Here is a 20,733-nt window from a genome sequence, read left to right on the forward strand (position 1 = left end):
CCTTGAGGGTCATTCCTACCTCATAAAAGGAACGCAAGGTGCATGCTTCCCTCTTTCCTGTAAAAGAATTCCAACTACTTATTTGTTATTAAATTGCTTATGAGCTGTTGCTAATCGTTCATTAATTTCTCTCGTTCCAGATTGCCGCCATTTTAGAAGACAAGCCAGGAAACATTTTGGCCCTCAGCCTTTGGAGGCACTCCGGTCTCTGGAGAGTTCGACGCACCCCAGGATTTGGGCCTTTTACAGAAGGGCATTGAGTCGTTTTTTAGCTTTCCGCCAAGAAGCAGGGCTGCCGTCAGCCTGGACGATTCCTGTGGACCAGGTCAGAAGCTTTCTGGTGGCTTTGGACTCACGGTACTTATCTCTGCCCAAGATCCTGGGATACTTGTCTGGACTTTCATACATCTCCAGGATGTTTTCTTTTCCGGATCCCCTTCAGGACGTAAATTTTTCTCGCGACTGCCGCGAGGCCCAGTGGAGAGGAAGAAGAAAAGCGAGCAAGATGGCGCTGACCAGTTTTTTACCAGCACCAACTCAGCTATCTCAGGACCAGTTAGAATTGGAAGAACGGGCACGATCCCAAAGGGTGAGACAGACTGCATTGGTATCATCACGAAGGGAGCCTCCCCCTTACGGTTATCGAAAAGGATGGATACCGCGAATGCTGGAGGATTTTGGAGATGGGGGCGCTTTCCCGGAAATCCATGTTGCTCAGTATCCCCTGGATATGGGCCGAAAGAAGAAAATGTCCAATGCATTAGCTGTTCAAGTGGATGCGGAAGGAAAAATAAAATACGATGCTATAGCTCGGCAGGGACAGTCAAAAGACAAGGTCATTTACAGCAAATACACAGACCTTGTTCCAAAGGAAGTTATGAACGTTGATGACCCTGAGTTGCAAAGGCCTGATGAGGAAGCCGTCAGAGAGCTCACAGAAAAGACTCGATCAGCCTTGGAAAAATCTGTCTCCCAGAAAATTGCAGCAGCCATGCCAGTCCGCGCAGCTGATAAACTAGCTCCAGCTCAGTACATCCGGTACACGCCATCACAACAGGGTGTGGCCTTCAACTCTGGTGCAAAGCAGAGAGTTATTAGAATGGTGGAAATGCAGAAGGATCCCATGGAACCACCAAGATTCAAGATTAACAAGAAAATCCCTCGTGGACCACCGTCTCCTCCAGCACCTGTAATGCACTCTCCCAGCAGAAAGATGACTGTGAAGGAGCAACAAGAATGGAAGATCCCTCCCTGTATTTCAAACTGGAAAAATGCAAAGGGTTACACCATTCCACTAGACAAACGTCTGGCTGCAGATGGCAGAGGACTGCAGACTGTTCACATTAATGAAAACTTTGCCAAGTTGGCTGAGGCTCTCTACATTGCTGACAGAAAGGCTCGTGAAGCTGTGGAGATGAGAGCCCAGGTGGAAAGGAAGATGGCCCAGAAAGAAAAAGAGAAACACGAAGAGAAACTCCGTGAAATGGCCCAGAAAGCCAGGGAGCGAAGAGCTGGAATAAAAACTCATGTGGAGAAAGAGGATGGAGAAGCTGGAGAACGTGATGAAATCAGACACGACAGGCGGAAAGATAGACAACATGACCGGAATCTTTCCAGAGCAGCCCCTGACAAGAGATCAAAGTTGCAAAGGAATGAAAACAGAGATATTAGTGAAGTTATTGCCTTGGGTGTTCCTAATCCTCGGACATCCAATGAGGTCCAATATGATCAGAGGCTCTTCAACCAGAGCAAGGGTATGGACAGTGGCTTTGCTGGAGGAGAAGATGAAATTTACAATGTCTATGATCAGCCTTGGAGAAGTGGTAAAGACATGGCTCAGAATATCTACAGACCCAGTAAAAATGTAGATAAGGACATGTATGGTGATGATTTGGAGGCACGAATAAAATCTACAAACAGGTTTGTTCCTGACAAAGAATTTTCTGGCTCAGACCGCAGACAAAGAGGTAGAGAAGGACCAGTTCAGTTTGAGGAAGATCCTTTTGGCCTGGACAAATTCTTGGAGGAAGCCAAACAGCATGGGGGTTCGAAAAGGCCTTCTGACAGCAGCCGTCCTAAAGAACATGAGCATGAAGGCAAGAAGAGAAGGAAAGAGTAAGGATTTGTCCTTCTGGATAATGAAACTGGATTTAAAATTAAAGCAGTCTTTACCAGCTGACCACCCTAAATTGTGGAGCCAAAGCACCATAAATCTTCTAGTGGCACCTTACACAAAGAACAGAAGGGAAAATTAGACCATTCCATGATACATTCTGGACTTTATTCCCCTTTCTCTGTATACTGGTGAAGCTCTATGCTGTTGTTTTAGAGTGAGATTATAGTTCCTAATAAACATTGAGTTCTACTTAAAACTGTTTATTCCATCAGATTGTACTCCGTATATACATAGCTTATTCTAATGTACTTGGCAAGAGGGAAGGATGTTGTGATTTGCTGTTGTGATTTGCTGTTATTTGTTATCTTTCATCGCATCTGATAAACTCCTAGTAAACTTGTTTTAAGAACAGCAGCTTTTGTGGTTTCATTTCTACAGCACAAATTGTGTTTTAATTCCACATCTTCCTCACAGCAGCACAAGTCATTCTTTCCACACCTCCCACCCCCTTTAACACTGCTTTGAAATTGGTTAGGCTGAGCAATCCTCGGGTTCTCCACAAGGAAGAACAAGGACTGGTTTGATGAGAACAATCAAGAGATCCAAGAATTACTGGCAAAAAAGAGATCTGCCTACCAAGCACATCTTGCTCAGCACTCCTGTCCTGGGAAAAAAGCAACCTTTCGCGCTGCATGTAGCAACCTCCAGCGCAAGCTTCGAGACATTCAGAACGAGTGGTGGACCAAGCTTGCAGAGAGAACCCAGCTGTGTGCAGACACTGGTGATTTAAGAGGGTTCTACGAAGCCCTGAAGGCAGTATATGGTCCATCATATCAGGCTCAGAGTCCCTTGCATAGTGCAGACGGCCAAGTGCTCCTCACAGACAAGGCATCCATACTGAACCGGTGGTCGGAGTATTTTCAGGTTCTCTTCAGTGCCAACCGCGTAGTTCAAGATTCAGCAATCCACCTCACCCCACTTCAACCGGTGAAAACAGAGTTGGATGAGATCCCCACCCTAGAAGAGACTGTTAAAGCCATCAAGCAACTGAAAAGTGGCAAGGCAGCAGGAGTTGATGGAATTCCACCAGAGATCTGGAAGCATGGGGGCACAGTACTACATAGCTCACTTCACAAAGTACTTGTCACCTGCTGGGAACAAGGCAAATTACCACAGGACTTTCGTGATGCAATCATCATCACCCTATACAAGAACAAAGGGGAAAAGTCAGACTGCTCCAACTACCGGGGGATAACCCTGCTCTCCATCGCAGGCAAAATCCTTGCCAGAATACTCCTGAACAGACTGGTGCCCACCATTGCAGAAGAACTCCTCCCAGAGAGCCAGTGCGGCTTCAGAGCTAACAGGAGCACCACCGACATGGTATTTGTTCTCAGGCAGCTCCAAGAGAAATGCAGGGAACAGAACAAGGGTCTGTATGTGACTTTTGTCGACCTTACCAAAGCTTTCGATACCGTTAGCAGGAAAGGCCTGTGGCAAATCTTGGAACGTTTAGGATGTCCCCCAAGGTTCCTCAGCATGATCATCCAGCTACACGAAGACCAGCGAGGCCAAGTCAGACACTGCAACGACCTCTCGGAGCCCTTCCCAATAGGCACAGGTGTAAAGCAAGGCTGCGTTCTCGCGCCAACTCTCTTTACGATTTTCTTTAGCATGATGCTTCAAAGAGCCGCAGTAGATCTAGATGAGGACGATGGTGTCTACATCCGCTATCGCACCGATGGCAGCCTGTTCAACCTGAGGCGACTAAAGGCCCACTCCAAGACAATGGAAAAACTCATCCGAGAGCTACTGTTTGCTGATGATGCTGCACTCGTCTCCCACTCGGTATCAGCTCTGCAGCATATGACGTCCTGCTTTGCAGAGGCTGCCAAGCTATTCGGCCTAGAAGTTAGTCTGAAGAAGACAGAAGTTCTCCACCAGCCTGCACCCCAGGAAGATTATCACCCTCCCTGCATCACTGTGGGTGAATCAGTTCTGAAGACAGTCCAGCAGTTCAGCTACCTAGGGTGCATCATCTCCTCAGATGCCAAGATCGACAAGGAGATTGACAACAGGCTGGCAAAGGCAAACCGTGCATTTGGCCGACTGCACAAAAGAGTGTGGAGCAACAAGCATCTGAAAAAAGGCACAAAGATCAATGTTTACAAAGCGGTTGTGATGACAACCCTCATCTATGGCTCCGAATCGTGGGTTTTATACCGTCATCACCTGCGACTCCTTGAGCGCTTTCATCAGCGCTGCCTTCGCACCATCCTCAACATCCACTGGAGTGACTTTGTGACCAACACTGAAGTCCTCAAGCGGGCAGAGGTTACCAGCATCGAGGCACTGCTGTTGAAGACGCAGCTGCGCTGGGCAGGGCATATTTCTAGGATGGAAAACCACCGCCTTCCCAAGATTGCCCTGTATGGCGAACTCTCCACCGGCCATCGAAATAGAGGGGCACCAAAGAAGAGGTACAAGGACTCCTTGAAGAAATCCCTTAGCACCTGTCACATCAACCATCACCAGTGGTCTGACCTAGCCTCAGATCGCAAAGCATGGAGGCACACCATCCACCAGGCTGTCTCTTCCTTTGAGAACACACGCATAGCTGGTCTTGAGGACAAAAGGAGATTGAGGAAGAATCGCACTGCTACAGCACCAACCCCAAATCAGACTTTTCCCTGCAGCCGCTGTGGCCGGACCTGCCTGTCCCACATTGGTCTTGTCAGCCACCAGCGAGCCTGCAGCAAACGTGGACTATTGCACCCTTCTTAAATCTTCGTTCGCGAAGCCAAGCCGAGAGAGGCTGAGCAATTCTAAAGCAAGCAGCTAGCCCATAGCCACCTTATGCCATGTGGCTCCTAGATTGCTTGAGTTTCATGAGTTTGAAACTCTAACATCATTTAGAAGATGTCACTGGGTGAGCAGTAAATACCAAAGGTAGCTCTTCAGTTGTTTCTAATGAAACCTCTATGCTTTATGCATAATGATCCCCCCTCAAAGGATATGGGAATGATAGTTTAGAACAGTTCTCTATATCCCCCAGCCTAGAAACCTTGCTAATATTAAGAGATGAAATGTCTTTAGCTATCTGAAAAGAGCCTTGATTCCACAAGCAGCCCTTCCCTGGTTTGATTTCAGAAAAGTTTCACTGAATCAAAGATTTCTAGCAGAAAAGTCATCCCTGTGGACTGGCTAGAGTACATTCCTTGTGATATGCCTTCACCTTATCACTTAGATGGTGACTCAGCTTGCCAATACATAAGAGCCCTGCTTGAAACAGGCCTGCCTGACCACACTTGTAGCTTCTGAGCAGAACCCAGTTGGGGCACAGGGAAGGGAACATTTAACTCCAGCATGTGCCCTCCCCCATCTCCTACCTGACTGGCCAAATGGATTCTTTTCTTCATAATAAAGCTTGAAAATTCTCTGCACTGAGATAACCGTTTTCTCACAAGGAAAGCTGACTTGGGTCTCCATGTGACTGTTTCTCTTTGGGTTTCTCAACAGCCAACCCAGCGGTGGTGACAAAATCTCTCGGAAAGTGGAATTCCACTAAAATAAAAAAGGAGCTTTACCAAAATGGCTAAAGAACTGTGGGGATTGTAGTGGTGGGAGATACAGAGGGCCGGGTAGATCCTATCTTTATAGGGATGCCAGAGTTTGCAACATAGAACTGGGTGCCAGCAGACTAAATGCTCAGTATTTGTTGATAATGTACCCTCCCCAAGCCTATTTTGGCTATAGCCGCTGGAAATTCAGGTATTTCAAGCCGCGGATGTTCCTAGCATCAAAGGATGCCCTTCTCCAAGTCTAGAGAGGAAAGAGGAGGAAGGCATAGCATGATGCGCCTGATTTTCAGTTGCTTCAAGCTGCCAATGCTCCTAGCATCCAAGGGTGCCCTCTCCAAATTTTCAATATAGCATCCAGTGCCTATCCTCAAAAACACCCCCCAAGTTTAAAAAAGAGTGCATCAGGGGGTACAATTCTAAGCTCCAAAAGAAGGTTCTCCTATACATTATTTCCTATGGAAGGAAGGCATTGAAAAGGTGTGAGCTCCCTTTCAGTGGACTGGATTGCATAAAAATATGGAGCAGAAGTCCATAAGTGGCTATTAGCCACAGTGTGTATGTATATACATATGTATATACATACACACACACACACACACATGTATTGGTAGGGTTGCCAAGCCCCAGGTGGGGGCAGGGATCCCCCGGTTTGGAGGCCCTCCCCCAGGTTCAGGGTCGTCAGAAAACCGGGGGAGGGGAGGGAAATGTCTGCTGGGAACTCTATTATTCCCTATGGAGATTTATTCCCATAGAAAATCATGGACAATTGATCCGTGGGTATCTGGGGCTCTGGGGGGGGCTGTTTTTTGGGGTAGAGTCACCAAATTTTCAGTATAGCATCGTGCCTCTCCCCAAAATACCCCCCAAGTTTCAAAAAGATTGGACCAGGGGGCCCAATTCTATGAGCCCCAAAAGAAGGTGTCTCTATCCTTCATTATTTCCTATGGAAGGAAGGCATTGAAAAGGTGTGCCGTCCCTTTAAATGTGATGGCCAGAACTCCCTTCGGAGTTCAATTATGCTTGTCACAGCCTTGATCTTGGCTCCACCCCAAATGTCTCCTGGCTCCACCACCAAAGTCCCCAGATATTTCTTGAATTGGCCACTGTGTGACACAGAGTGTTGGAATGGATGGGCCATTGACCTGATCCAACATGGCTGTGATGGCCAGAACTCCTTTTGGAGTTCAATTATGCTTGTCACACCCTTGCTCCTGGCTCCACCCCCAAAGTCCCAGATATTTCTTGAATTGGACTTGGCAACCCTAAAAAGGAGAGAGGGAGAAGGAAGCAGAGGGCAGCCAGTTGCCCCAGGCCGCCTGTTTGACACCCCTGCTTTAAGGACTCCGCCCGAGGGGCGTCACGGAGGAGGCGTCTTTCCCGCGCCGGCTGCGGCCAAAGGAGCGGCGCCCAGGCTGGCTGGCGGGCTCCCCCTTCAGGACAAGGCGCGGGAAGGAGCCGAAGATGGCGGCCACCGCTGCAGCCGCAGCCACCGCCTCGGAACAGGTCGGTAATACCGCCAGCCCTTCTGGCCGGGGAACGGAAAGCAAAGGGCGCTTCCGCAGCCTGCCCAAAGAGTTCAGGGAGAGGAAGGCGAGGCCGCTTTGCAAGACCGTTCTGCAGCTCTCCCTTTGCATGGGCGGTGAGCCCTCAGGCGCCTGCGTTTTGCAGCAGGCAGCAGCGGGGGGTAGCCCCAAGGCGACGGGGAAGGCGGCTGGGCTGGCTGGTGGACCCATAACTAGAGCCGCTGCCCCACCCTTCTGACGACGGTCAGGGGGGTCCGCCGCTAGCTAGGCATACATTGCAGTACATTGGAACTGCCTTGGGTGTATTTAAGCCCCCCCTCCAACCCACCAAGCTCTGGTGCCCAGCGCCTTTGCTGGGACTTGATCCCCAAGGGGAACGTGCCGCCTCTGGCAGCGACCCTGGCGCCGAAGCGAAAATAGCAGCGTCCACAGACGCGCATAAATAAAGTTGTAAGTGTGGCTTCTTCCCACCCCTCGTGGGCCCGATCCCGAGGTGGCCTGCTGGGTCGCAGCTCTTGCTGGAGAAGAGGCACTAGCTAGTAGATGTTAGAAGACGGGAGGGCCTGGCGTGACTTTGTTAATGGGGTCGCAAAGAGTCGGACTCGGCTGTGCGTCTGAGCAACAAAAGTGCCTATTGGAAATTTGATGAAGTGGTCTTAGTTGACGTCCAAAAGAAAAATTGAGCAGATTGGCTCTTGGAGGAAGCATTTTATCCAAGTTGACCGGCAGTTAAAGGGAACATCACCTTTGGAGCCAGGATTTGTATGGAATTTGGATATCACACAGGATTGAACAAGGAAAAGGCCTGGATATTCTCTGGACATTGAAATACTGTGGATCCTTTCCTTTTGTGAAATATTTTGGTATAAGAATTTGGTATAAGAATATAAAAATAAGAATTACTTCATGTGTGTGTATATATATATACATATTGTCTTGTACACAGTTGTTGTTTTCTGCTATAGATTGTGGTGCCACTTTTGTAAGGCGAATGAGATCTGGCCTCCCATCCCCTATACCTGGGGTGGCCAAACAGTGGCTCTTTCACCACCCCATTGGCTGACTTGGAGAAGGCATTTCTTTCTTTAAATCACTTCACCGAGCCAAGCCAGCCGGCAACTTAGAGAATGTATTTACAGTTGCTTTCTTTCCCTCTCCTCTCCCTCCCCTGATCTGTTTTCCTCCCTCCCTCCCTGTCTTGTTGCTTTCAAACATCTGACGTTCATGTCTTGTGGTTCTCAAGATGTTTATTCTATGTGGGTCTTACCTTAAGCAAGTTTGGCCACCCCTGTCCTATGCTGTTATATTGCTTGAAAAGGGGTGGTGACGCTAAACTCATCTGTTAGACATTATGCAGGGACTTGGAGAAGGAATTGGTTGCCTGATAAAATGCCTTTGTAGAGTTGTGGCAAATGAAGGTTGCCAGATCTGTGTTGGGAAATACCTGGAGACTTTGGGGGTGGATCCAGGAGAGGACGGGTTTGGGGAAGGGAGGGGCCTCATTAGAGTACAGTGCCATAGGGTCCACCCTTCAGAGCAGCCATTTTCTCCAAGAGGCAGGAGATCTCCAGGCCCCAGCTGGAGGCTGGCAACTCTACTTGATTGCAGATATTGTGATATGTTTATTGTGTATATATATATATATATATATATATATATATATATATATATATATATATATATATATATATATATATATATATATATATATATATATATATATATGTGTGTGTGTGTGTGTGTGTGTGTGTGTGTGTGTGTTTATAATGGAGCAGTTTGCTGCTCCCCTAATATTTGTGGGACTGAGTTGGTCCTGCTGGGTGGAGCTCTTTTTACAGGTTTACAGTTTTGTATGTTTGTTGAAGTTGTTCGAGTTGTTTCTTTGCAAATATATGGCTGATGCTTTGAGCCACTTTGTCTTTGCTGAACGAACCTGATAACTGGTGCCTGTTATTCTAACCTGGGGACCCACAACCAAACGAGGATATTACAAATGAGCTATGTAAAAATTGTATTTTAGAGAGATGCCTGCGTATATTCTTCAGGGATGCGGGGCCAGCCCTGCCACTAGGCAAACTAGGCAATTGCCTAGGGTGCTGGTTTTCTGGGGGTGCCAGATTGGACACCCCCTTGTGACTCAGTGATGTTATCAGTTGGGGGGGGGCACCAGAAGTTAGCCTTGCCTAGGGTGCCAGCCAATCCCTGCAGGGGTGGCTCCTGTTTTGCAAAGCACATCAGAGCATCCAAAAACTGGCAAGAACTGAGTTGCTACAGATTTGAAATACACTGGAACTGCATAGTAATGCTTTGGTTTTGAAAAACAGAGACGTCACAATGTTCATTCAAAATCAGAAACACAAGTTATACAAAAATCCAGAAGCACCTTAAATATTTTTTTTTAAAAAAATTCAGCAAGAGCTTTTGAGAGTCTTAAGTTAGTTCCTCAAAGGCACAAAAGTATACATCTGTTAGCCCTCATTAAATGCCCAGCTGAAGGGAGAGTGTTACAAACAGATCCATAAAAAACAAAATCCAAAGTGAAATCCCTCCACCCAAAGTAGGTGTGAGGCTCTCCCAGATAACAGCAACAGATTAAACATCAAATTGAATGCAGGATGGAATGAGATAGTAGAACAGGTTAATACAGAGGTGTCAAACTCATTTATTACAAAGGCCGGATCTGACATAAATGTCACTTTGTTGGGCCAAGCCATGCATGTCATAAAATGTAACAGAAGGTACCGGAGATGTAAACTTTATAAAGGTGATTTGAGATACTGAATGGCATGAGCAGGTGAATTACAATAGCAGGCTTGATTGCATTAGGTATGATATGCGGAGGGGTAGTAGATGTGGAGCTACCAGCATTGGTAATGAGACAGGAAACCTAGGTCTCAATTCCATCCAGGAAGATTCAGTCCAAGCGGATGTAAAAAATAAATGGGCATAAGTTTGACATTAGAAACTACAACATTCCATTGTGGACCTAACAGTAGCAGTGCTCTTTCAAAGGAATTTCAAATGGAGATTAGAAAGAGAGACTGCTGAATTACATTTGATCAAGGAAGCCCAAGACAATGGATCCTCCTGGACTGAACTGAGACCTAGGTTTCCTGTCTCATTACCAATGCATGCTATTATCATTTGGTATCTGAAATCACTCCATTCTCTTAAGATATAAGGACCAATCCAAGTGTTGTAATTCCTAACCATGGTCTTTTTGAAAGAAAATACATCCAGATAGGAACAGAGAAGTCCAATAATTAAAAAAAACCTTTTCAGAATAAGTAAAAATAATTTCCTCAGTGTACACTGTACTTGTCAGAGAAATCCATCCATCCATCCACCCTCCCAGCCTCCAAAGAAGTGTGCTTGCACAAAACCTTATATCTGGAATAAAACATTGTTGGTCTTGAAGCTGGCCATGGGACTCTCTTTCCTCCCCCTCCCTTCTTTCCCAAAAGAGGAACAGCCCCGGAGAAGGAAGCAGAAATTGTGGTGGAGGGCCCTTGTCTTTATATCTCTTCTGTGCAAAGTAGGAAGCAGCCATGGAGCTCTGTGTATGTGTGTGTGTGTGTGAGAGAGAGAGAGACGGAGGGAGGCAAGAAAGAGGCAGGAAGCAGGGAGCAAAGAGCCACTGAGGGAGTTGAGGGGGAAAGCAAGCTAAGGTGTGGCTGCAGTAGCAGCCCTGGGAAAGGAAGCGGAAGAAGAAAGTTGCTCCGGAGGGGGGGGGCAGATTTGAGCCCTTCACAGGCCAAATATGGCCCATGGGCTACATGTTTGACACCCTGAGTTAATGTATCTGAGGGTCTGGGCATGTGAGAGGTATTAGCACCCATAATGAGTTAGGAATCCAAGATTTTCCTGTTTTCCAAGTTTCCCATGGGTTCTTCACACACTATGAAAACAGAAGCTGTATAATGTATTTTATTAAAACTAACCCATTAATAGCACAACTCACTGTATTATTTTGATTGGTCTTAATAAAAGGTATTACATGGCTTCTGAGAGTTTCATGAGAGTGACTTACTGCGATTTTGCTATGGAATGACTTGGCCACCTTTTTTATTTCTATAGGTACTAATAACACACACCACACAGCTTACAGATCCCCCCCCCCACTGGTTAGGCCTTGAATAGTTTACTATGAACTTAATTGTGGCACACCTGAAAATTCCTATTATTTTCTTATGCACTTAGTATTGGACTTAACTTATTATTTTGATGACATTTTAGCAAAGCTCTAATGGTCCCGTGAAGAAGTCCATGCGTGAGAAGGCTGTAGAGCGGAGGAATGTTAACAAGGAACATAACAGCAACTTCAAGGCTGGATATATCCCCATTGATGAAGATCGGCTGCACAAAACTGGCTTACGGGGCCGAAAAGGCAATTTGGCTATTTGTGTGATCATTCTCCTTTTTATATTGGCTGTTATCAATTTGATTGTAAGTAAAATAATTATTATTACTATATTAGAGTATATGCGGTATAGTCAGGAGATCCTAAGATTGCCTGGCAGTCAGTAGTTCTAGCTTTTTTTTTTTTTTTTGCATTATGTACCATTAGGTGGTGAGCTAGACTTGTTTTTAAGGCAAGAGACATTTCAGAGGTGGTTTGCCATTCCCTGCTTCTGTGTCACAACCCTGGTATTCCTCGGAGGTCACCCATCCAACTACTACCCAAGGATAACCCTGCTTAGTTTCTGAGATCTGATGAGATTGGGCTAGCCTAGGCTGAGACATTTTGGTATTGTTAAATTAATGGTTATTACATAGAGACTAAAAAGAGCCCTGTGGTGCAGAGTGGTAAAGCTGCAGTACTGGCCGAGGCTGAGTCAACCGTGAGCCAGCTACCTGAACCCAGCTTCCGCCGGGATCAAACTAAGGTTGTGAGCAGAGCTTGAACTGCAGTACTGCGGCTTTACCACTCTGTGCCACGGGGCTTCTTTGATTACTGGCTGCTAAATGGAACCTGATTTCAATTCCTTTTTACCCAGAGTTTTGCACAGAGTTTTACACAGAGTTTACACAGAGCTTTGCAGGTGAATCAGTTGGCCCTGGCTACTAGGCTAAAGTCAGCTTGGTGGGCTACAAGTTTTGCATTTCTGCTTTAGGTACACCGAGTTGTTCTTAAAGGTATCTAGTTCAAACACTGGCATTATCACAAGTCTGAAATTGCATTGGCTTTTGCCTTTTAGATCACGCTCATCATCTGGGCGGTGATTCGTATTGGGCCCAGTGGCTGTGACAGCATGGAGTTTCATGAGAGCGGCTTACTGCGATTTAAACAAGACTCTGACATGGGAATTATACATCCATTGTACAAGAGCACAGTGGGCGGCCGGCGAAATGAAGATTTGGTGATTGTTGGAGAGAACCAGCCAGTAAGGTCTTTTTATGCTGCAATGCCCTCAGTTATCTTAAAAGTAGTAAATTGCCCTTATTGTATTTAACACAATTTACCTAATTTGAGAGCCAGTTTGGTGTAGTGGTTAAGTGCGTGGACTCTTATCTGGGAGAACCAGGTTTGATTCCCCACTCCTCCACATACACCTGCTGATGTGACCTTGGGTCAGCCACAAGTTCTCTCAAGGCTGTTCTGCTCAAGAGCAGTTCTGTCAGAGCTCTCTCAGCCCCACCTACCTCACAGAGTGTCTGTTGTGGAGAGGGAAAGGGAAAGAAGATGGTAAGCTGCTCTGAGACTCCTTTGGCTAGTGAAGGGCGGGGTATAAATCCAGTCTCTTCTCTTCTTTCTGAAGATTGTGTTTCAGCAAGGGGAAACAAAACTCAGTGTTGAAACAGATAAAACTTTAATTACCAGTGATATTGGTATGGAATTTGTTGACCCACGGACGCAGAACACATTGTTCAGCACAGACTACAATACTCATGAATTTCATCTGCCAAGTGGAGTGAAGACTTTGAATGTCCAAAGAGCGTCTACAGAGAGGGTATGGAATATCCTTACTGAATTGTTTACTTCCTTTTGCAATTTCCGTAATGTTTCTGTAGTTTTAAACTTGTAACACTCTTTACATTAGGGCTGAGTTCTGTCGTATGGCTAATTTGCTGTTTGTCTACATATTCTTCATGCAACAGAATAGCAATGTGAGATGTACTTGCATACAGTAGATGAGCCAGCATTTCCTAAACAGATGTTCACCTCACTCATCCCCCATGAATGAGATCTGTGACAAGTTTATCCTGCCCCTCCCCCTCAAGAAGCTCAGGCAGTATACATGGCTCTTCTTGCCTCTAAAAAAACCCTTTCAACAACTTTGTGCATTAAGTTAGCCTAAAAGACTGAGTGATTAAATTTGTGTGCACAGTAAAGGTCTGAATCTACGTCTCCTCAGTCCTAGTTTAACACTATGCACTACTCTGCCCTGGTTATAATAGCTTTGTTCAGAGCTGTTTTTGTAGCATGAACTCCTTTGCATATTAGGTCACATCCCTCTTATGTAGCCAATCCTCCAAGAGTTTACAGGGCTCTCATTACAGGACCTACTGTAAACTCCAGGAGGATTGGCTACATCAGGGTGTGTGGCCTAATCTGCAAAGGAGTTCCTGCTACAAAAAAGCCCTGGCTTTATTTAAGTAAGCATGTAATCTTAAATGTACATACTGAGAGTAAATCCCAATGGTTTATTTCTAGTTAAGTATGCATAGGATTGAGCCCAATGCCTTGGATTCAAAATGCGGATTTTTCTTGTGTTCCCTGCTTAGGAGCAGTCAGTTTTGACCTCTGGAAAGATGATTTCAGGAATAAGAAGACACAGGGGCTGGAAGGGGGCGAATGCAGTGAGGGGGAGGGGGTGAAATCACCACCACCACCTTCATCCTTCCTTCTTCTTACATCAGAGGAGCTGCATTTGTGGAAGGTTTCATTCCCTCCACTGATGTCCTCCAAAGTTTTTTATTTTTTGTGTGGGAGGCGGGTTGTCCCCATGAGTCCTGCAAAACCAGCAGTCCTTTCCAGGGTACAGAAGGGACTGCTGAAGGGAGAGAACATGGAGGAAAGCTCGCACCTAGCACTTTCCACTGGCAGTAGATTGGATGCGGAGCCAGTTTGGTGTAGTGGTTAAGTGTGTGGACTCTTATCTGGGAGAGCCGGGTTTGATTCACCACAATCTCCTAGTGGCAAGAAAGACACAACTTGTGATTGTGGTGAAAAAAGCAACATTTATAGGCCTTTATGAGCACATTTGGTGGTGGAAAGTGCCGTCAGGTCACAGCCGACTTATGGGAACAGCAAAGGGCCAAGAGACAAAAGTGTGGTGGTTTGCCATTTTGGGGTTTGCCAAGAGACAAAGTGTGGTGGTTTGCCATTGCCTGCCTCTGTGTAGCAACCCTGGATTTCCTTGGAGGTCTCCCGTCCAAGGGACAGTGAGAGATTTTGGCTCAGTGGTAGAGCTTGGTAAGCAGAGCCGGATTAACAATTAGGCCAAGTAGGCACTGGCCTATGGGCCCCCACACCTTTAGGGGCCCCGGGTCAGCTCCCCCCCCATTTGCCCCCTGCTTGCACCCCTCCTAGCCTGCACGCGCAGCCAACAACTGAGCTGCTCTTTGCCCAAGTTGCTTGGTGTGGCTGGTGCTGGTGGCATCGCCAAGTTTGCCTCTCTCTGCCTCTCTCCCATGGCTTAGAAAAAGGGGCTTTTGAGAAGGTGCCTGCAGGCTGCCGTGGGGGCTTTGGGCAGCAGGGTGGGTGCTCAGACTCTGAGATAATTTTCCAGGGGCCTCCCAAGATTTAGACTGCCTAGGAGCCTCCATAGGTTTAATACGGCACTGTTGGTAAGCAGAAGGTCCCAGGTTCAATCCATGGCATCTCCAACTAAAAAGGGTCCAGGCAAGTAGATGTGAAAAAGCTCAGCTTGAGACCCTGGAGAGCCATTGCCAGTCTGAATAGACAATACAGACTTTGATGGACCGAGGATCTGATTCAGTATAAGGCAGCTTCATATGTTCATCCAGGGCTGGCTTTGCTTTAGTTTCTGAGATCTGATGAGATTGGGTGAGCGCGAGACATCTCGGTTTTGGTGGTGGAAAGTGCCATCAAGTCACAGTAGACTCATAGTGACCCTGTGGGTTTTTCAAGGCAAGAGGCATTCAGAGGTGGTTTGCCATTGCCTGCCTCCTTATCACCACCCTGGTATTCCTTGGAGGTCTCCCATGCAAATGCTATTCAGGGCCAACCCTGCTTAGCTGATGAGATTGGGTAAGCTTGGGCTATCTAGGTTAGGGTGCAAGCATATTTTTTGGTTGTTCAGTCACACAGTCGACCCCCATGGACAAAGTCACGCTAGGCCCTCCTGTCTTCCACCATTCTCCAAAGTTTGCTCAAATTCGTGTTTGTTACATCAGTAACACTGTCCAGCCATCCCATCTTTTGCTGTCCCCTTCTTCTTTTGCCTTCTGTCTTTCCCAGCATCAGGATCTTCTCCAGTGAGTGCTCCCTTCTCATTCGATGGCCAAAGTATTTCAGCTTCAGCATCTGACCTTCCAGGGAACAGTCTGGGTTGATTTCCCTTAGGACTGACTGATTTGATCTTGCAGTCCAAGGGACTCTCAAGATTCTTTTCCAGCACCACAGCTCAAAAGCATCTATTCTTCTGCACTCGGCCTTCCTTACATAAATTCCAGAGTTCAGTGGGATTTAGATCTGGTTTACACAGGCAGGGGAATGAGATGGCAAAGATGTGAGCTATTGGAATGGACTGCACCAACTCAGATATAGGAGGTGGAGGAGCATAAAAGAGAATGTTGTGAGAGGGAGAGATATAAATCTGATAAAATTTAAAAAAATAAAAAAATAAATTCCACTATGGGCTCTTTCACATATGCCAAATAATGCAGTTTTAATCCACTTCAGCAACCGTCTAGAAGTAGATTTGGCCATTTCACACAATAAAAGCCAGTTGCAAAGTGGATTGAAAGTGCATTATTTATTGTATGTGAAAGTGACCTCAGTGTTAGAAAAAATAAAGTCCCTGCAAACAAGAGGCAGAACCTTTCTCCCTACTGTGCTCACTTGTTGTTTCCATTGATTTTTTTTGTGGGAAAGAAAATGCAGAGCTGGACTAGTGAGCCTGCACTCTGAAGTGGGGCATTCCACTGCTCAGTTCTCCTGCATGTGTGAATCAAGCCTTGCATTCTAGTAAGCATGATTAGAACGGCAATTACAAGTGTCAATTACAAGTGTTAATAATAGCACTCTGTTCTAGAGAGAGCCAGTTTGGTGTAGTGATTAAGAAGAAGAAGAAGATATTGGATTTATATCCCACCCTCCAATCCGAAGAGTCTCAGAGCGGCTCACAATCTCCTTTACCTTCCTCCCCCACAACAAACACCCTGTGAGGTGGGTGGGGCTGGAGAGGGCTCTCACAGCAGCTGCCCTTTCAAGGACAACCTCTGCCAGAGCTATGGCTGACCCAAGGCCATGCCAGCAGGTGCAAGTGGAGGAGTGGGGAATCAAACCCGGTTCTCCCAGATAAGAGTCCACACACTTAACCACTACACCAAACTGGCTCTCCTCTGGGAGAACCGAGTTTGATTCCACACTCTTCCACTTGCAGCTGCTGAAATGGCCTTGGGTCAGCCATAGCTTTCACAGTAGTTGTCCTTGAAAGGGCAGCTACCGTGAAAGCTCTCTCAGCCCCATCTACCTCACAGGGTGTCTGTTATGGGGGTTGGGGAAGGTAGAGGAGATTGTGACCGCTCTGAGATTCAGAGTATAGGGCGGGATATAAATCCAAAATCATCATCATCTTCTTCTAGTCCAGCTGTTAACCAGTGGAGTTTTTTTATTTTTGGTAAAGCTGCTACTATGTTTAGTAACCAAATTGTACAACTGTGTTCTTTCTTCTCAGATTACCAGTAATGCTACCAGTGATCTAAATATAAAGACTGATGAGCGTGTAGTTGTCCGTGGAAATGAAGGCGTTTTCATTATGGGCAAAACCATCGAGTTTCATATGGGAGGCGATCTGGAACTAAGGGCAGTGAGTAATCCTTTTGAAGCTCTTAGTTGGTGTATATTTGGAGTTTTATTTAGAGCATTTGCGTCTCTCCAAAACATGAGGCTTGTAGCTAAAGTTCAAACAACAACCAGGGCAAAACGCTGCCACCACCCCAGCAGCAGAGAAAGAACATTAAAAAAAAGGAACTTGGTAGCCAAAAGTTGTTTGGAGCAAGGATTTTGCATTTTCTACAAAAGACCGAAAAGCAAGGAACAACTCCAGACCTCATTGAGGTCTTTCCACATCAGTGGGGCAGTTTTAGTAAAGACCCTGCTCCTAGCTGCATTTTTTGAAGTCAGTGCTTTTTTTGTAGCAGGAACTTCTTTGCATATTAGGCCACACACCCTTGATGTAGCCAATCCTCCCAAGAGCTTACAGGGCTCTTAGACAGGGCCTAATGTAAGCTCCTGGAGAATTGGCTACAACAGGGGTGTGTGGCCTAATATGCAAAGGAGATCCTGCTACAAAAAAAGCCTTGGAGAGCCAGTTTGGTGTAGTGGTTAAGTGTGCGGACTCTTATCTGGGAGAACCGGGTTTGATTCCCCACTCCTCCACTTGCACCTGCTGGAATGGCCTTGGGTCAGCCATAGCCCTGGCAGAGGTTGTCCTTGAAAGGGCAGCTGCTGTGAGAGCCCTCTCCAGCCCCACCCACCTCACAGGGTGTCTGTTGTGGGGGAGGAAGGTAAAGGAGATTGTGAGCCGCTCTGAGACTCTTCGGAGTGGAGGGCGGGATATAAATCCAATATCTTCTTCTTCTTGGTTGAAGTTGAACTGCATTAGAATTCTGTCTTGGGGCAGTGGGCATGATCACCAAATGGCCATCATAGGAGGCAGAGCCAGCTACAACCACAGAGGAAGACCAAGTGCGGGGGCAAGAGGAGTAAATATTGAAAATACAGTGGGAAAAGAGGAGTCAGAGAGAGAATAAAACCAACCATGTAGTGGCAGCTGTCTGCATAGGCAGTCAGACCTCCAGTGGGCAATCAGAAGGCAAGAGTCCACCTGCTAGGATTGCCAATCCCCTGCTATGGGCAGGGATTCCCCCAGTTTGGAGCCCTTCCTTCTGCTTCAGGACTGTCAGAATCAGGAGTGGGACATGGCCGCTGGGCACTCCATTATACCCTGTAGAGACTGGTCCCCATAAGGTATAATAGAGAATCAATCTGAGGGTATCTGAGGGCTGTTTTTTGAGATAGAGGCACCAAATTTTCAACATAGCATCTGGTGCTCTCCTAAAAAACCCAGGTTTCAAAAAGATTGGACTGGTGTCCAATTCTATGAGCCCCAAAAGAAGGTGCCCCCATCCTCCATTATTTCCAGTGGAGGGAAGGCATTTAAAAGGCACATCGTCCCTTTAAGTGCAGCAGCCAGAACTTGCTTCAGAGTTCAATTGCACTGCCTCCCTCCTCTCTCCTGGAGCCTCCTGTTAAGTCCCCCACTGGCTTGCCTGCATCACCTGGCAACACTACCCCGCTCACTTTCTAAAAATATGTGTTGGACACCAGGAAAGATGTTGGCAGATGCCATGGCACCCTCTGGCACTATACTGGGGACTCCTGAGCTAAATTGTTTTAAATTCAAAGGGGAGGGACTGTGGCTCTGCTTGGGAAGCAGAAGGTCCCAGGTTCAATCCCCAGCATCTCCAACTAAAAAGAGTCCAGGGAAGTAGGTGTGAAAAACCTCAGCTTGAGACCCTGGAGAGCCGCTGCCAGTCTGAGTAGACAATACTAACTATGATGGACCAAGGGTCTGATTCAGTGTAAGGCAGCTTCATATATGTTCAAATTGTAAGTCAAGGAGTGGGAAAAGCTTTTACTAGAATCCTTGGATTGCCCTTGTCTGTTGAGAATAGATAGTATATTGACCAAGATGCTCATTGGTCTAACTCTGTGTAAGTTGCTTAAGTTACTCTAAACACCTATAATGTTGTTTGTAGATATTGAACATGTGTTTATTTGTTTATTCAATGGAAATACTGTTTGCCAACTTCTGTATACTTGTTCTCTTTGGCAGGACAACAGCATTATCCTAAATGGAAGTGTGGTACTCAATACATCCCGACTGCCAAGTTATTCTTACGGAGAACAGTTTAACAACGGCAACTGGGAGCGCTACAAGCTTTGCATGTGTTTGGATGGGACTCTATTCCGTGTTCCAGTGAAGAGCCGCAACATGGGCTGTCAAACCTCAGTTAATCCGTGTGGTAATACGTATTAAAGGCAAAGGCAGAACATGACTGAAAGAGATTTGTATTTATCGAGTTGGATCCTACCGGTTTTTCCATTTATACAAGGGGGAGGAGGGGCTGCTTTTGACCCCTGGAAAGGTTGTGCTTGGAATTATGGGCCATGGGATCACACGTCTTGTGCCAGTGGAAAAGCCGAGAGGAGCCAGCCCACTGTTTAAATAGTTGCACGTTTGTAAGGATTTCTCTTTTTACAGCCGTTTGTAGTAGTAGTATCTGAACTTTGTAATGCAAGATACTGCATTCAGCAATATTAGGTCATGTCCGTCAACTTGCTAAAGTAGGCAATTTGCTAAACTGGACTGCCTTTCAGAAAGATAGGTAGGCACAAGCTGGGTGTGCTTTCTTATATTGCTGAAATGGTTTGAAATTATCATCAAAGGTTCAGTGGTAGAGCATCTGCTTGCTAAGCAGAAGGTCCCAGGTTCAATCCCTGGCATCTCCAACTAAAAAGGGCCCAGGCAAGTAGGCATGAAAAACCTCAGCTTGAGACCCTGGAGAGCTGCTGCCAGTCTGAGTAGACAAGACTGACTTTGATGGACCGAGGATCTGATTCAGTATAAGGCAGCTTCATATGTTCATATGTACTGGTTCCTTGCCTTTGCCAACTTCTGTTTTTTCCAAATGTTCCATCAGAAGAGAGAATCTTATTACTCTGTCCTTGGGTCCCAAATGCATTATTCAGTCATCTTTTGTCTTTTGCAGTTTTGCATGCGCTGCATTCTGAAGATAACTGATTGTGCCTGTGCTATATTGGAAGACTCGAGTATTTAAAGAAATTCTGCCTCTTTTGCGGTCTGTTTTCCCTTTGCTTAGGTTCTCTTCCTGTTACAGGCAGGGAAACACCTCCTTCCTTCAGTATTAACATCCTTTACAGTAAATTAATGGCTACATCATAAAGTATAGACAACAGAATGGAATTGATAGAAAATCTAGATGGGTAGCTGTGTTAGTCTGTCTGCAGGAGTAGAAAAGAGCAAGAGTCCAGTAATATATTGAAGACTAACAACATTTGCAGCGGGGGATGAGCTACTGTGAGTCGCTGTTCACTTCTTCAAAGTTTCACTTCTTGTCAAAGTTTTTGTTAAACTTTTCTCTGAATTTATTTCTGTACAAACAGGCTGGTGTTTTATTCAGGCAAATATTCCTGACAAAAGTGTGGTCTTTGTTTAGAAGAAAGGCATTAGGGTTATTTCAGCTTCCTGGCTGCATTCCAACTTGTTTTTAACACAGACCCTTTCTATGAGCTCTT

General features: G+C 46.2%; 2 protein-coding genes across 2 annotated transcripts; both read left to right on the forward strand.

The window, feature by feature from the left end:
• Positions 1–466: 466 nt before the first annotated feature.
• On the forward strand, positions 467–2,159 carry LOC132576953 (SNW domain-containing protein 1-like). The gene has a single exon (XM_060246276.1). The coding sequence runs from the start codon at positions 506–508 to the stop codon at positions 2,117–2,119; it is 1,614 nt and encodes a 537-aa protein (XP_060102259.1). The 5' UTR covers positions 467–505; the 3' UTR covers positions 2,120–2,159.
• A 4,941-nt stretch (positions 2,160–7,100) lies between these two features.
• Positions 7,101–19,478, forward strand: SGCB (sarcoglycan beta). Its single transcript, XM_060246277.1, has 6 exons — positions 7,101–7,200; positions 11,457–11,666; positions 12,419–12,604; positions 12,980–13,171; positions 17,087–17,218; positions 19,250–19,478. The coding sequence occupies exons 1-6, from the start codon at positions 7,159–7,161 to the stop codon at positions 19,451–19,453; spliced, it is 966 nt and encodes a 321-aa protein (XP_060102260.1). The 5' UTR covers positions 7,101–7,158; the 3' UTR covers positions 19,454–19,478.
• The last annotated feature ends 1,255 nt before the right edge of the window (positions 19,479–20,733 follow it).

Source organism: Heteronotia binoei, chromosome 9, assembly GCF_032191835.1.
Source record: "Heteronotia binoei isolate CCM8104 ecotype False Entrance Well chromosome 9, APGP_CSIRO_Hbin_v1, whole genome shotgun sequence".
Taxonomy (NCBI): domain Eukaryota; kingdom Metazoa; phylum Chordata; class Lepidosauria; order Squamata; family Gekkonidae; genus Heteronotia; species Heteronotia binoei.